This window comes from Phycodurus eques, chromosome 15, assembly GCF_024500275.1.
Source record: "Phycodurus eques isolate BA_2022a chromosome 15, UOR_Pequ_1.1, whole genome shotgun sequence".
NCBI lineage: Eukaryota > Metazoa > Chordata > Actinopteri > Syngnathiformes > Syngnathidae > Phycodurus > Phycodurus eques.
Window position 1 is genome coordinate 1503114 of NC_084539.1, and position 15139 is coordinate 1518252.

The window sequence follows — 15139 nt, forward strand, 5'->3', positions numbered from 1 at the left end:
AATAGTAATGATGATTCAACAATAATGTATGCATTTCTTTTTAGAATATCATGAATTTATGTTTGATCATGTTCATCAACAGGACAGATGCCTACGCACGGGCCAGATCACACGTAAGTGAAACATTTCTTCTTATTTGGGAATCAGATTGACAACCATTGCTTCCAATATTTTGTCGTGATAAGTGAAGTCAAAAGAAGAATGCGCACAGCATGTGTGCGGGGCCAGATTTTCCAGGGAACTCCCACATTTTACGATTAGGAAGGCGAGAGCCAGCCCACCGGTTGTCATTCTATCAAAAGCTAAGCTTGCCATTGGCCCGGCAGTATGTAGGCCAGGATGAGGTCTGGCACACCACAAGAGACCGATCCGCCCCTCAAGTGAGCTGCTTTCACCATGGAAAGAAATATGCTGTAAATATGTCTATAATTCATTTTGCCCTTGGGGTATTTTGATGAAAGCATGTCACAGACATGTAATTAAGACACAGTACAAAGGGACTGTTTCAAATAGTGTGTCTACTTCAACATAGATTCAATCAAAAACACATTTAGTCGCAAATCATTTGCTTGCAATAACTGGATCAAGTATTGTGACCCACTGCTGTCACCAAACGTTTGCAGTTTTATGTATTTTGTGATTTTTCCAGGCTTTTCACGACTGCCTCATTCAGTTGTTGTTTGTTGGAGGCTCTTCTGATTAGTTTGGTTGGGAGACAGTTCGTTTTGCCGCTGCAGTCATGTGTTACATCAATGAAGTTGGGGCCGAGCCTAACCGCAAACAGCGAATTTCAGCATAAAATTGAAGCTCCCCTAAAATTCATCCATTTTCCGTCCCGCGTGCTGGAGGCTAACCCAGCGAGCTTCGGGCGAGAGGCGGGGTACACCCTGAACTGGTCGCTAACCAATCGCCGGACACACAGAAACCAACAACCATTCGCATTCACATTCGCACCGACGGGGAATTTAAAGTTTCCAATTAACCTACCACGCATGTTTTGGGGATGTGGGAGGAAACTGGAGTACCCGGAGAAAACCCACGCAGGCACGGGGAGAACATGCAAATTCCACACAGGCGAGGCTGGATTTGAACCCGGGTCCTCAGAACTACGAGGCAGATGTGCTAAGCAGTAGTCCACCGTGCCACCTACAGCGGGTACGGAAAGTATTCAGACCCCTTTAAATTTTTCACTGTTTGTTATATTGCAGCCATTTGCTAAAATCATTTGTTCATTTCCCCCCCCCCCCCCCCCCCCCCCCCCCTCATTAATGTACACACAGCACTCCACATTGACAGAAAAAAAACTGAATTGTTGAAATGTTTGCAGATTTATTAAAAAAGAAAAACTGAAATATCACACAGCCATAAGAATTCAGACCCTTTCCTGTGACACTCACATTTAACTCTGTTGCTGTCCATTTCATCTGATCATCCTTGAGATGGTTCGACACCTTCGTTGGAGTCCAGCTGTGTTTGGTTATACTGATTGGACTTGATGAGGACAGCCACACACCTGTCTATAGAAGACCTTACAGCTCGCAGTGCACGTCAGAGCAAATGAGAATCATGAGGTCGAAGGAACTGCCTGAAGAGCTCAGAGACAGAATTGTGGCAAGGCACAGATCTGGCCAAGGTTACAAAAAAAATTCTGCTGCACTTAAGGTTCCTAAAGGCTTCTTTATACTCGCGCGGGCGGCGACCGCGCTGACGTCACTGCGGCTATCCCGTGCGCAGTTTGCCTTTATACTCGAGCGCAACCCACGCACGCAGTTTTGAAAATGTACTGCAGTTCTCCTCCAAGTCGAGCGTGTCGCTGCGGCTGGTATTGGCGAGGACACCGCAGGGTGGAGGTTTCGCTGCATTTTTGGGCCATTTCTGGTAGTTGTTTTTACTTTACTTTCTGTAACAAGGAACAAAGCAACAACAATGGCGACCGTGGAACAGTCTCTGCTAGAACCAATGGACCGAGATGACCAGATGATACGTTTAATTATGCTGCAAAATCGATCAAGAAGGCGGCGGCGTAAATGGCATGTAGAACCAAGCGGCACGCTGATTACGTCATCACAGCATGTGACTAAAACGGACCAAGCGTGAAAGATGATCTCCGCTGCATTCTACTCGCAGCAACGTTTTTGGCCGTGTGCGCGTCAAGTGACACACAGGGGCCGCGCGAGGACGGGAGTGTAAAGAGGCCCCAAGTGTCATGAACGGAAAAGAGGATAGGACCCAAAAATGCACGACTCCAAAACAAATGGACAGTTTCAAAAAGAGAGGTTTAATATACGGGCAGACGTCGGGACACAGGCAGGCAATCTAAAAAAGGCAACAGTCTCCAAAAAGGTGAGGCAAAAAGGCGAGGTCGATAATCGGAACAGGGTCTAGTCTTACTGTGAGTCTGTGACGTGGAAACAAGGAATGCTGGAATGCGACGACAAGGTATAACGAACTGGCGACTAGAAAGAATGACACACGAGGTTAAATGCAAGGGGTAATTAGGGTGAACGAGGCACAGGTGGTGAAGATGCCCTCAGGAGCAGGTGTGTGCGTAACAGGGGGCAGACAAAAGCCGGAACACACACCCATGACACTAAGAGCACAGTGGTCTCCATAATCCTTAAATGGAAGACGTTTGGGACGACCAGAACCCTACCTAGAGCTGGCCGTCCGGACAAACTGAGCAATCGGGGGAGAAGAGCCTTGGTGAGAGAGGTAAAGAAGAACCCGAAGATCACTGTGGCTGAGCTCCAGAGATGCAGTCGGGAGATGGGAGAAAGTTCTAGAAAGTCAACCATCACTGCAGCCCTCCACCACTCAGGGCAGAGTGGCCCGACGGAAGCCTCTCCTCAGTGCAAGACACATGAAAACCCAAGTGGAGTTTGCTAAAAAAAAAAAAAAAAAAAAAAAAAAACACCTGAAGGGACTCCAAGATGGTGAGAAATACGATTCTCTGGTCTGATGAGACCAAGATAGAACTATTTGGCCTTAATTCTAAGCGGTATGTGTGGAGAAAACCAGGTACTGCTCATCACCTGTCCAATACAGTCCCAACAGTGAAGCATGGGATATACAGATACAAATACAGGGATATCCTGGACGAAAACCTTCTCCAGAGTGCTCAGGACCTCAGACTGCACTGAAGGTTCACCTTCGAACAAGACAATATCCCTAAGCACACAGCTATAATAACGAAGGAGTTGATTCAGAACAACTCCGTGACTGTTCTTGAATGGCCCAGCCAGAGCCCTGACTTAAACCCAATTGAGGTTCTCTGGAGAGACCTGAAAATGGCTGTCCACCAACGTTCACCATCACCTGACAGAACTGGAGAGGATCTGCAAGGAGGAATGGCAGAGGATCCCCAAATCCGGGTGTGGAAAGACCTGTTGCATCACTCCCAAAGACTCATGGCTATATTAGCTCAAAAGGGGGCTTCTACTAAATACTGAGCAAAGGGTCTGAATACTTATGGCTGAGTGATATTTCAGTTTCTCAGTTTTTCAATCTGGGGTGCTATGTGTACATTGAGGAAAAGAGTGAAAAGAATTAAGGGGGTCTAAATTTATGTGTATAGTTTAAAACATAAATATACCACAAACTACGACCCATGCTTACAAATACACAAATATACAAATACAGCTAATCACGCACATACCTGTACACAATGTACAGTACCTGTACGTTGTGCGACTATAATCTTGTACAGATCAACAATTATGATGATGAAGCAGATGATGATGATGATGATGTAGAATTACTATAGCGATGCAGTGCGGTGTAAAATAATGAACCTTTGACTACACAACAATCGAATTACAGTATGTACACGTTGGGCAAAAGTCCAATTCAGGCTGTAAGATCTGAGCAGGAAGCCACTGTATGTGGTCTACAAGGAATGAAAACCCAAGCAGGAATAACCAGTACAATACATTAAGGATAAGTGCATAAAGCTTAGTCCTAGTTTATTCAAACCTTTTACAAACTGTAATAGTGACTGTAGCTTGCTTAAAATCTGTAATTAGAAACTTGTTGGGCTTGAACAGTCACTAATGGCAGACAACAAGCAGTGCTGATTCCCAAACTCCATTTATCACCAGGTTTAAAAGGGTATTTCTCAGGGTATTTCAGCTTCAAATGGTTTACCAAATTTAATTGGTGATTTTATTTATTAAGGGGAAAAAACTATTCAAAGCCACCTGGCCCTGTGTGAAAAAGTAATTTCCCCCCCCTTTTTTTTAAACCATGAGTAAACTGTAAACTAATTTCATTTTTGGGTTTGTTTCCACTGACCACACCCAAGCAAGATTACCTCCAAGCGTGTTCAATCAAGAAATCACTCAAATAGAACCTGTCTGACAAAATGAAGTCGGCCTAAAGATCTAAAAAAAAAAGCCACGATCCAAAGAAATTCCAGAACAGATGAGAAATAAAGTAATTGATCTATTAATCTGGAAAACGGCTACGAGGCCATTTCTAAAGCTTTAGGATTCCAGCGAATCAAGGTGAGAACCATGATCGACAAACGGATAAAACATGGAACAATGGTGAACCGCAAGCTCAAGTGCACTTGGGCTGTATGTGCCCTGCGATTGGCTGGCGACCAGTTCAGGGTGTACCCCGCCTCCTGCCCGATGATAGCTGGGATAGGCTCCAGCGCGCCCGTGTGACCCTAGTGAGGAGAAGCGGCTCAGAGAATGGATGGATGGATGGGGAAAAAACAGCTTATAAACATTTCAAACAAAGAGGAAAAAAATTAAAGTACAATTAAAACAGCGTACGCTGCAAGAAATATCATTTAAAAGTGGAAATGCTCTAAAAAGCATGGGAAAAAAGAAGAGTTTTTAAATTAATGAATTAGATTAAAACAATAACCTTTGGGTCACCTTTAACTAAAAAACAGAGATATTCAAAGGAGCTAAAATCACCCAGTATAATGTCTTTAAACTGAAATCATGACAAATGAAATGAAAAATAACATCAATACCACCGCATTTTTTCCCTATTTGACACGCTCTTCATAAAATCAAAATGTGCTTGTGTTGCCTCATTTAAATGGTATTACAGCTACTTTCTGTTAACCACGTTTCATTTAGTAACAAAAAGTCTCAACGGTTGACACAAGGCAGTTGGACAGCGTGAGGGGCAGCTGTGGCGAAGGATGCCTCCTGAAGTCCACGATCACCCTTACAGTCTTGAGCGTGTTCAGCTCCAGGTTGTGTCGGCCGCACCCCAGCTCCAGCCGCTCCGCTTCCTGTCGATACGCAGACTCGTCACCGTCTCTGATGAATCCGATGATGGTGGTGTCATCTGCAAACTTCAGGAGTTTGACAGCCGGGTGCGTTGAGGTGCAGTCGTTCGTGTAGAGAGAGAGAAGAGCAGGGGAGAGAGGACACAACCTTGGGGCGCCCCGGTGCTGGCGGTGCGTGTAGATGAGGTGGACCCTAGCCCCAGCCTCACCTGCTGTGTGCTGCCCGCCAGGAAGCTGTAAATCCACGTTTTTGGGACAATATAATGTTCTAACAAAATTGCGATTGCGGCAGGCCTCAACACACAATATATTGACAGAGAACAAGAACAATGGATAACACAAAAATATTGTTAAAACAGTATGAAAGTTGAAAGAGTCACCACTATAATAAAAATCTGCTATATAGCGGAACAGTGAAGCAAGAACCGCGATGTAGTCGAGGATTAATGTATCTGTATTCCGTGATGATAAGTTGCAGGGACTCATTGTTCCAGGGCTGGGACTCATTGTTTCAATGACATGTGCATCCGGCACTCACATTGTCTCCAGTGTAAAATGATGGATAGAAACTATGCAAAAAAATAAAAAAGAAAAGAAATAGACATGGGGGCAAATGTTCACAGTTATTCACAGTTATAATTCATTTAAACGGGAAATTTGGTCTGTACGTTCTAAAAATCCCATGTCATGCATTATTTCTATTACCCTCTTTTGCAATTTAATTCATGGTTTTATATATGTTTTACATGCATTTCCCTAGAGTTCAGAGCAATACTGTAGGTCAAATATGGTAGTACTAAAGTTGAATACAACAAACACAGATTCTATTGAATAACCTTTTAAACTCTGTACAGTCTGACTATAATTTCTGACACTTTTTTTCATGTTTGTTTTTTTTGTTTTTTTTTATATACATGTGGCTTCCAACAAAGCTCACGTAAACAGAGCTACCGTGGTTTGGTGGTGGTCAGAGGCGCAGATATATGTAGTATAAGTTGAAGTATTTACACTGAAATGTATTTTTTTGTTCACCTTCTTCTTCCAGTGGTCTGATAAATCGATAACCTTTTGTGCTCAAAGTGTTTTCCTGTTTTCTTTGAAGGTCTCATGAAAAAGGGTTTTGCCAACCGTACCGTGGCATTGCCTGCGCTCGCTTCATTGGCAACCAGAGCATTTACGTGGAGTCTCTACAGATGCAGGGAGAGAGTGAAAATCGCATCACCGGTAGGAAAATCACTTTTCTTTATTAACTATAAGCAGTCCGACAGACACGTCATTGTTCTATTTTGGTAATCAATCGGACAGATCAACAGTGTAACCATATCTCTGGTTCTTTCTGTTAAAGCCGCCTTCACAATGATTGGTACCTCCACTCATCTGTCAGATCAGTGCTCCAAATTTGCCATCCCCTCCTTCTGCTACTACGTCTTCCCTCTGTGTGACGAGAGCGCCCGGGGTCCTCGGCGTCGTCAGCTCTGTCGAGACGAGTGCGAGGCCCTGGAGAATGACCTGTGCCATGCTGAGTACACCATTGCCCGATCCAATCCCATGATCCTCATGCAACTCGAACTTCCCAGCTGTCACCTCCTACCCCGTCCAGGAACACACGATGCTGCTTCATGTATGAGGATAGGAGTGCCTCCAGAAAAACTAGGACCATGTAAGCAGACAACCGGGAAAGCGGGCAGACAAGGAGATAGACGCGGTAACCAGATGGTGCCATACCCATAATGAATAACAATATGTTTTAGATTCCCCCACAGACCAGAACTGCTACAATGGAAGCGGGGCTGACTACAGGGGGACTGTCAGCATCACTAAATCCGGTCACTACTGCCAGCCATGGAGCACTCAGTACCCTCATAGTCACCATCTGTCTCAAGACTACCCTGAACTAAGGGGGGGCCACAACTACTGTCGGAACCCAGGAGGCCAGATGCAGGCTCCCTGGTGCTTCACCTTGGACCCTCGGGTCAGGGTGGACCTGTGTGATATTCAACCCTGCAGTAAGTACCATGCTGTCAGCATTTAATCGAAAGAATTACAATTTGAACAGATTTCGAAACCAGAGGAAGCAAAGATGTCTGTTCGGCGTCAACAAACGATAATAATCTTTTTGTTTTTTGGGGTTTTTTGAACTGGGAATGGACCCTTTACATCTACTGCACCCTCAGATGGCGCCAAAGTCCTAATTATTAGAACAGTCGTAATCGGTGTCCAGGTTAAAAGCTTTAAGCACTGTGGCCCTTATGGGTAAAAAACAAAACAAAGCAAAACTGGAAACCCACCCTGCACCACTGTATAATGCTGATGCTTAGAACACTATTATCTTGCTCATGAACTTAATTCACAGTTTAGAATACGTGACGCTGAATGATCGTGTCATCCTACAGTCATCACGTCATACAGCAATGAATATGGCAGCAATAATTAAGCAATAAGCGAATGGTTGTTTGTTTCTATGTGCCCTGCGATTGGCTGGCGACCAGTTCAGGGTGTACCCCGCCTCTCGCCCAAAGATAGTGGGGCTAGGCTCCAGCACGTTTGATGAACCTCTGTGAATCCCAGGAGGTCTAAGCTCCCTCATCTTTATCCTATTTTCAACAGGTTGGTATCATCGTTAACCTCGCGAAACACCGAATCTTACAATATATAACTGAATAATAATGTTGGCTATTTTTAATTCATTACAAAGTTCAATTACGGAACGTGACACTCAAAACATGCATAGAAGAAACACAAATGAAGAGGCGAGAATGAACAAGCACTAATAAGTTGTTAAAATTCATAGTAAGGAATAAATATAGCACGGCAAAGAGGCATTTGTAGCTGATAGAATTCATGAACTTAGCATTTGAAGTGACAGAAAATATATGTGCGTACCGTTTCTTTGCTGTTTTTAGTTATTTATTTATTTTTGTTACTGAAAAACAGTACTAAAGAGAGCCATTCTTTCAAACTATAAACAAACTGAAAGAGTAAAGTTCGCGACACATCATTTTTAAATAACTGTCAAAACCTTCCGACCAGGACTGTAGACTGCATGGGCTGCTGTTTTTTTTTCTTACTTATGCACATGATGTATTACTTACGTCATATGAAACTTGCTAAATACCAATGTTCATGTAATATTTGTACATGGTGGTTAAGAGGTTCAGCTCCAAAGACCGCATAACTTGCAAGTATCTTTCTATTCACAGAGCCTCCAGAGAACCTCAGAAAGGAGATTCTGTTCATTCTAATCCCCGCAATTGCCATCCCTTTGGTCATTGCTTGCCTCTTCTTTTTGGTTTGCGTGTGTCGAAATAAGCAAAAAGCACCGACCGACACGCCTCCTCGCTGCCAGCTCAGCAGCGCACCCAACCAAGACATGGAGATGTCTCTCCTGAACCAGCACAAACACCAGGTGGGACATCCATTGTACAGGGGAATACATTTGAATACAGCAGAAACTCAAAGGTCCAACAATGTCTGTTTAGGCTTGCTGATTTGTTAAAGGTTTGTAAGGCTATGTCTACACTCTGTGCCCAGCAGTCATGACAACCCCAGTTTCGGTTGCCAGTTTAAAAATCTCGCCAAACGTCCATGGCAATCACGTTTGCCAATCCCGGCCACCAGGAACATAGTGTAAATGTAGCCTAAACTGTCCCCCCCAAAAAATTGCCACGGCAGTCACGGTACGGGTGAGAAACCGAGTACAGTGGAACCTTGGGTTACAGATTTAATTTGTTCCATGAGCCCATTCTCAGACTGAAACATTTGCAAACCGAGCTCATGTTTCCCATTCAAATGAATGGAAATGCAATTAATCCGTTCCAGCCACAGAACGACGTGTGATGTTGGCCGTATTTTGATCACCGTTTGGTTCTGGAAATATTGTGCAAAATAGAAATAGGTGAGAACACAATTTCTGATGATGAAATAACAGTGGGTTTGCTAGAAAGTCACTTAGCCTTTTTGACTTGCGGCCTATAGCTCTTCTAAAGCTAGGCCATGTGTTTAAAGGAGCCATATTTTACCAAACCAACTTTTTCTAGTATTTGCAATGAAATATTGGCTCTATGGTGCCACAGTCAACATGTGAAATATGGATTAAAATCGTCCACTCATTCCTCAGTTCCAGACGTTTTTTTTTCTGTTGAAAAGGCCGTAAATCAGGTCATTCGAATATCTCGAGCTTATCTGCGTCACGAGCGAAGATCTCCCGTGCCGGCGCTGTCAAACAGGTGTCCTCTCACAAGTGGGTCTTCTATACGGAGCCAACCAATCAGAGGAAAGAGGGCGGTCTTCGCCAAATATGGAGAAAGCGGATACAAAACTGGGTTATACAGATGTAGCTGTCAAAGGGGCCCTTTCTGGATTCTTCTATGACAAAACCAAGGTGATTATTTAAATGAAATTGACACTTTTATACTAAGTCTATGTTAGACAGTCACTCTATGGAGGTCTAAATAGCCAAAATATGGGACCTTTAATTTATCTTCATACCTGGCATACCTGTTTATAACGCTAGAAAGTGACGGGTCGGCAGGGAGCATAATGACATCCGTGGTCAACCACAGGCCGAAACCATAGTGTGCCTTTCAGCCTCCGAGACTGAGCAGCCCCACGGCCTATCACGGATACCATGATCCATCCATCCATCCATCTATCCATTTTCTTCCGCTTGTCCGAGGTCGGGTCGCAGGTGCAGTAGCTTTAGCAGGGAAGCCCAGACTTCCCTCTCCCCAGCCACTTCATCCAGCATTTCCAGGATGATCCCGAAGCGTTCTCAGGCCAGCCAGGAGACATAGTCTGTCCAGCGTGTCCTGGGTCGTCCCCGGGGTCTCATCCCAGTGGGATGTGCCCGGAACACCTGACCAGGGAGGCGTCCGAGAGGCATCCGAATCAGATGTCCCAGGCACCTCATCTGGCTCCTCCTCAATGCAGAGGAGCAGCGGTTCTACTCTGAGCCCCTCCCTGATGACCGAGCTTCTCACCCTAACTCTAAGGGAAACCCCAGACACCCTGCGGAGAAAACTCATTTCAGCAGCTTGTACCCAGGATCGTGTTCTTTCGGTCACGACCCACAGCTCGTGATCATAGGTGAGGGTAGGAACGTAGAGTGACTGGTAAATTGAGACCTTCGCCTTTCGGCTTAGCTCCTTCTTCACCACAACGGACCGATACAAAGTCCGCATCACTGCAGACGCTGCACCAATTCGCCTGGCGATCTCCCATTCCATTCTTCCCTCACTCGTGAACAAGACCCCAAGATACTTGAACTCCTGCACTTGGGGCAGGATCTCATCCCCGACCTGGAGAGAGCACTCCACCCTTTTCCGACTGAGGACCATGGTCTCAGATTTGGAGGTGCTGATTTTCATCCGTGCCGCTTCACACTCGGCTGCGAAGCACTTTAGTGAGAGTTGGAGATCATTGTCATGAACGGAACAGAGGATAGGACCCAAAAATGCACAACTCCAAAACAAATGGATAGTTTAAAAAAAGAGAGGTTTAATATACGGGCAGAGGTCGGTACACAGGCAGGCAATCCAAAAAAGGCAACAGTATCCAAAAACGTGAGGCAAAAAGGCGAGGTCGATAATCGGAACAGGGTCTAGTCTTACTGTGAGTCTGTGCCGTGGAAACAAGAACTGCTGGAACGCGACGACAAGGTACAACGAACTGGCGACTAGAAATAATGAGACACAAGGTTAAATGCAAGGTGTAATTAGGGTGAACGAGGAACAGGTGGTGAAGATGCAGGTGTGTATGAGACAGGGGGAAGACAACAACCGGAACACACACCCATGACAGTACCGCCCCCCTCAATGGCCGGCCCCGGAGAGTCATCCACGATAAACGCAGACGGCACCCATGAACGTTCCTCAGGCCCGTAGCCCTCCCAGTCCACCAGATATTGAAACCCCCTCCCACGAGACGACAACAGCCGCCTCACAGTGAAGACAGGGCCCCCACCCACGAACGGGGAGGGAGGAGGGGGGCCTGGAAGGCGGGACCAGAGGCGACTCCCAGACGGGCTTGAGCAGGCTGACGACGTGAAAAGTAGGGTGGAACCGCATCGACCTTGGGAGCCTAAGTTTCACGGTGACAGTGTTGATGATCTTTGTGATGGGGAAGGGCCCAACGAACCTGGGAGCGAGCTTCCTGGACTCCACCCGGAATGGAATATGTTTGGTGGAGAGCCAAACTTTGTAGTTCGGGGCCGGTGTCCTCCGACTGTCAGCAGCAGTTTTGTAGGACCGTCCCTGGCGCAGCAGCATCTGGCGGGCTCGCTCCCAGGTGCTCCTGCAGCGTATCACCATGGTCAATGCCGCTGGAACTGTGGACTCTGGGCCTATGGCAGGAAATAGAGATGGTTGGTAACCATGCACAACGTGAAAAGACGATAGACCAGTGGGTGCAAAGGGGAGGGAATTGTGAGAGAATTCGACCCAAACCAGTTTCTGAGACCAGGATCGTGGCTCCTGTGAAGCGATACTTCGGACCCCAGTCTCCAGGTCCTGATTCAGCCTCTCAGTTTGGCCGTTGGTTTCAGGGTGAAACCCAGATGATCATGCGAAGGTGAGGCTATACAACTGAAATTTCTAATGAACTTTCTCTAGAAATTAGCGAACCCTAAGAACCTTTGTACGTCTTTGCATGACGTGGGAGTGGGCCAATTAGTCACAGCATCAACTTTGCAAGGGTCCATTTTGATTTCACCTGGAGCCAGCACGAACCCCAGAAAAGAAACGGGCGCCTTTTGGAACTCACATTTCTCAGCCTTGACATAAAGTTAATTCTGAAGTAACTGCTGCAACACAGAGTGGACATGAATGATGTGAGTCTCCTCATCCGGGGGAGAATATCAAAATATCGTCCAAATATACAAAAACATACACAATCAACATGTCACGCAGGACATCATTGACAAAGTTCTGGAACACAGCTGGTTAGTCCAAAAGGCTTCACCAAATACTCGTAATGTCCCGTTGGTGTGTTGAATGCTGTTTTCCATTCATCCCCCTCCCTTGTCCTGACTAGATGATGTGCATTTCTTAAGTCTAGTTTGGTGAAAACCTTGGCTCCCTCCAGGAACTCAAAGGGGGTGGAGATGAGAGGAAGAGGGTACCTGTTTTTCACAGTTATGTCGTTGAGACCCCAGTAATCGATACAGGGTCGCAGAGTCTTGTCCTTTTTGTCCACAAAGAAAAATCCGGCTCCCACAGGGGATGAAGGTGGGCGAATGATCTCGGCTGCCAGTGATTCATCCACATACTAACCTCCCTCGTGGGGGTGTGGTTCTAGGCAGCAACTCGGCACAGTCATAAGGTCTGTGGGGTGGAAGGGATTTTGCCTTGGACTGTAACAGGTGGGCACTTGAGATAAGTCAGGATCCCCAGATTGGGTCTGTGAATTGTCATTTGAAACATAGCCCTGAACATCACATGGAGGCTTGAAACAGTTCTGGGCGCAATTGCTGCCCCATGACATAACCTGACCAGAGGACCAGTCAATGGGGTTGTGTAATTTCAACCATGGGTTCCCTAAAATAAGGTCATGATTCATGGCGTGAAAAACATGAAAACTAATGCGTTCCGAGTGAGAATCAGGAAATGTCAATGTGAGTGTTTGGGTGCGGTGAGTGATCTGCCCATAAAACTGCCATCTGCAGCGTAGGTGTTGCGGTGGCGTTTTATGTGAGAGGTTCTAAGGTGCATACGTCTAACGAGGAGGGAGTTGAGTAAGTTTGCGTCAGAACCAGAGTCAATTAATACAAGTGTATGAATTGGAACTGGTCGTACATGGACCAAAAAATGGGTTCAGTACTCCATACTCCTGAAGCACCCCCCACAGGACTCCCCGAGGGACATGGTCAAACACCTTCGCCAAGTCCACAAAACACATGTAGACTGGTTGGGCAAACGCCCATGCACCCTCGAGGAACCTGCCGAGGGTGTAGAGCTGGTCCACTGTTCCACGGCCAGGACGAAAACAACACTGCTCCTCCTGAATCTGAGATTCAACTTCCCGACGGACCCTCCTTTCCAGCATCCCTGAATAGACCTTACCAGGCATGCTGAGGAGTGTAATCCCCCTGTAGCTGGAACATACCCACTGCTCCGCCTTCTAAAAAAGGGGGACCACCACCCCAGTTTGCCAGTGCAACGGCACTATCCCCGATGCAACGGCACTATCCCCCAATGTCCATGCGATGTTGCAGAGGAACTGCAGGCGAATCTCATCCACCCCCAGGGCCTTGCCACCGAGGAGCTTTTTCACTACCTCAGTGACCTCAAACCCAGAGATAGCAGAGCCCGCCTCAGAGACCCCAGACTCTGCTTCCTCATGGGAAGGCATGTTGGTGGAATTGAGGAGGTTTTCAAAGTATTCTCCCCACCGACTCACAACGTTCGTAGTGCCCCATCCTCACTATACACAATGTTGATGGTGCACTGCTTCCCCCTACTGCGACCCCGGATGGTGGACCAGAATTTCCTCGAAGCCATCGAGAACTCCGTCTCCATGGCCTCACCCTCTACCATGGCGTCTACCGCGATAGACAGTATCATCGCAAGACTTGAATACGGAATGAGAAATTGCCCAAATCCCCTTCGGCGCACAACATTTCAGGCATTTATTGTAGCGTCACAATAAGGCCATTTACATAATACATAGAGACCATGTAAAAGCCGAAAGGTGAGCAGAGCTGCAATGTTAGCACAGATTAGCATTAGCTAACAGCGATATCAGTGTTCGCTTCTGATATACAGCATATACAAGAATGTTGGCCAAGTTGACGTGTTCTAAGGTGCATACGTCTAACGAGGAGGGAGTTGAGTAAGTTTGCGTCAGAACCAGAGTCAATTAATACAAGTGTATGAATTTCTTGATCAGGAGAGCATAGTGTCACTTTAGGAAGAACCCGGGCAGGGTCTTCCTTAATGAAATTCAGACTCACCTCTCCCGTGCCCTTGCTCCCGGCACCGGCAACTTTGATGTGACAGTTTCTCACGGAATGACCCAACTGCACGCAGTAGAAGAGCCGCCCTTCCCTCAGCCGGCTTTGACGTTCCTCAGGGGAGAGACGGAACCTGCCCAGTTGCATGGGTTCATCCGTGGTGACGCTAGCTAGTCGATCTTTACGGCGAGAGCGATGAGAGTGTCCAAGTCGGTCGGCAGGTATAACGGGACCATTTGGAGCCAATTGTTTTACGCCATGCCTGATTTTGTAGGCCATGTAGGCCAGTCCCCGGATGATCAGTGCAGTGGCCGTGTGTGGCGTGAGGAGTTTTTTGTCTTGCATTGCTTCACATATGGTGGCTCATGCCCCTTTCTGCATTAGTTTTAGTTATAAATAAATAAAAATAAAACATTTTTGGTTTAGAAATGTCAGGGCTTTGTCACAAAATGTTTCTTTTCTTCTTCTGTTTGAGATGAGTGTACCGTATATGTTGAAAAGAAGCCAAAGAAAGGCGGTGGTTCAAACACAAAGCTGTGTTTTTCTTGAGCATTTTGAGCAAATAAAAATGTGTACAACCTTGAAACAGTTTAACTATAAAGGCCTCGTTGTGCTCCCCCGCTCGCGCGGCCAACAGCACCCGCATTGGATCACGTGACCGACACATTGGGCCGAATGCCGCGGAGATCATCTCTCGTGATTGGTCCGTTTTAGTCACATGCTGCGATGACGTACTCAGCTTTCCCCTTGGTTCCACATACCACCAACGCCGCCGCCGCCTTGAATGATTTTTTTTTTTTTTTTTATAAACGTACCATCTGGTCATCTTGGTCCATTTGTTCTAGCAGGCGCTGTTCCACGGTCGCCATTGTCCTAGCTTTGTTCCTTGTTACGGAACGGAAAGTCAAAACTGCTACCGGAAATGGCCAGAAAATACAGAGGAA

At 46.3% G+C, this 15139-nt stretch overlaps 1 protein-coding gene across 1 annotated transcript in view; it reads left to right on the plus strand.

Moving 5' to 3' along the window:
* Positions 1–15139, plus strand: part of ror2 (receptor tyrosine kinase-like orphan receptor 2) — a 62221-nt gene that overhangs the window by 42861 nt on the left and 4221 nt on the right. Inside the window, exons 4-8 of the mRNA XM_061699229.1 lie at positions 83–113; positions 6351–6472; positions 6594–6908; positions 7000–7254; positions 8449–8654. Coding sequence (XP_061555213.1) covers positions 83–113; positions 6351–6472; positions 6594–6908; positions 7000–7254; positions 8449–8654 — 929 coding nt within the window. The remainder of the gene's footprint in view (positions 1–82; positions 114–6350; positions 6473–6593; positions 6909–6999; positions 7255–8448; positions 8655–15139) is intronic.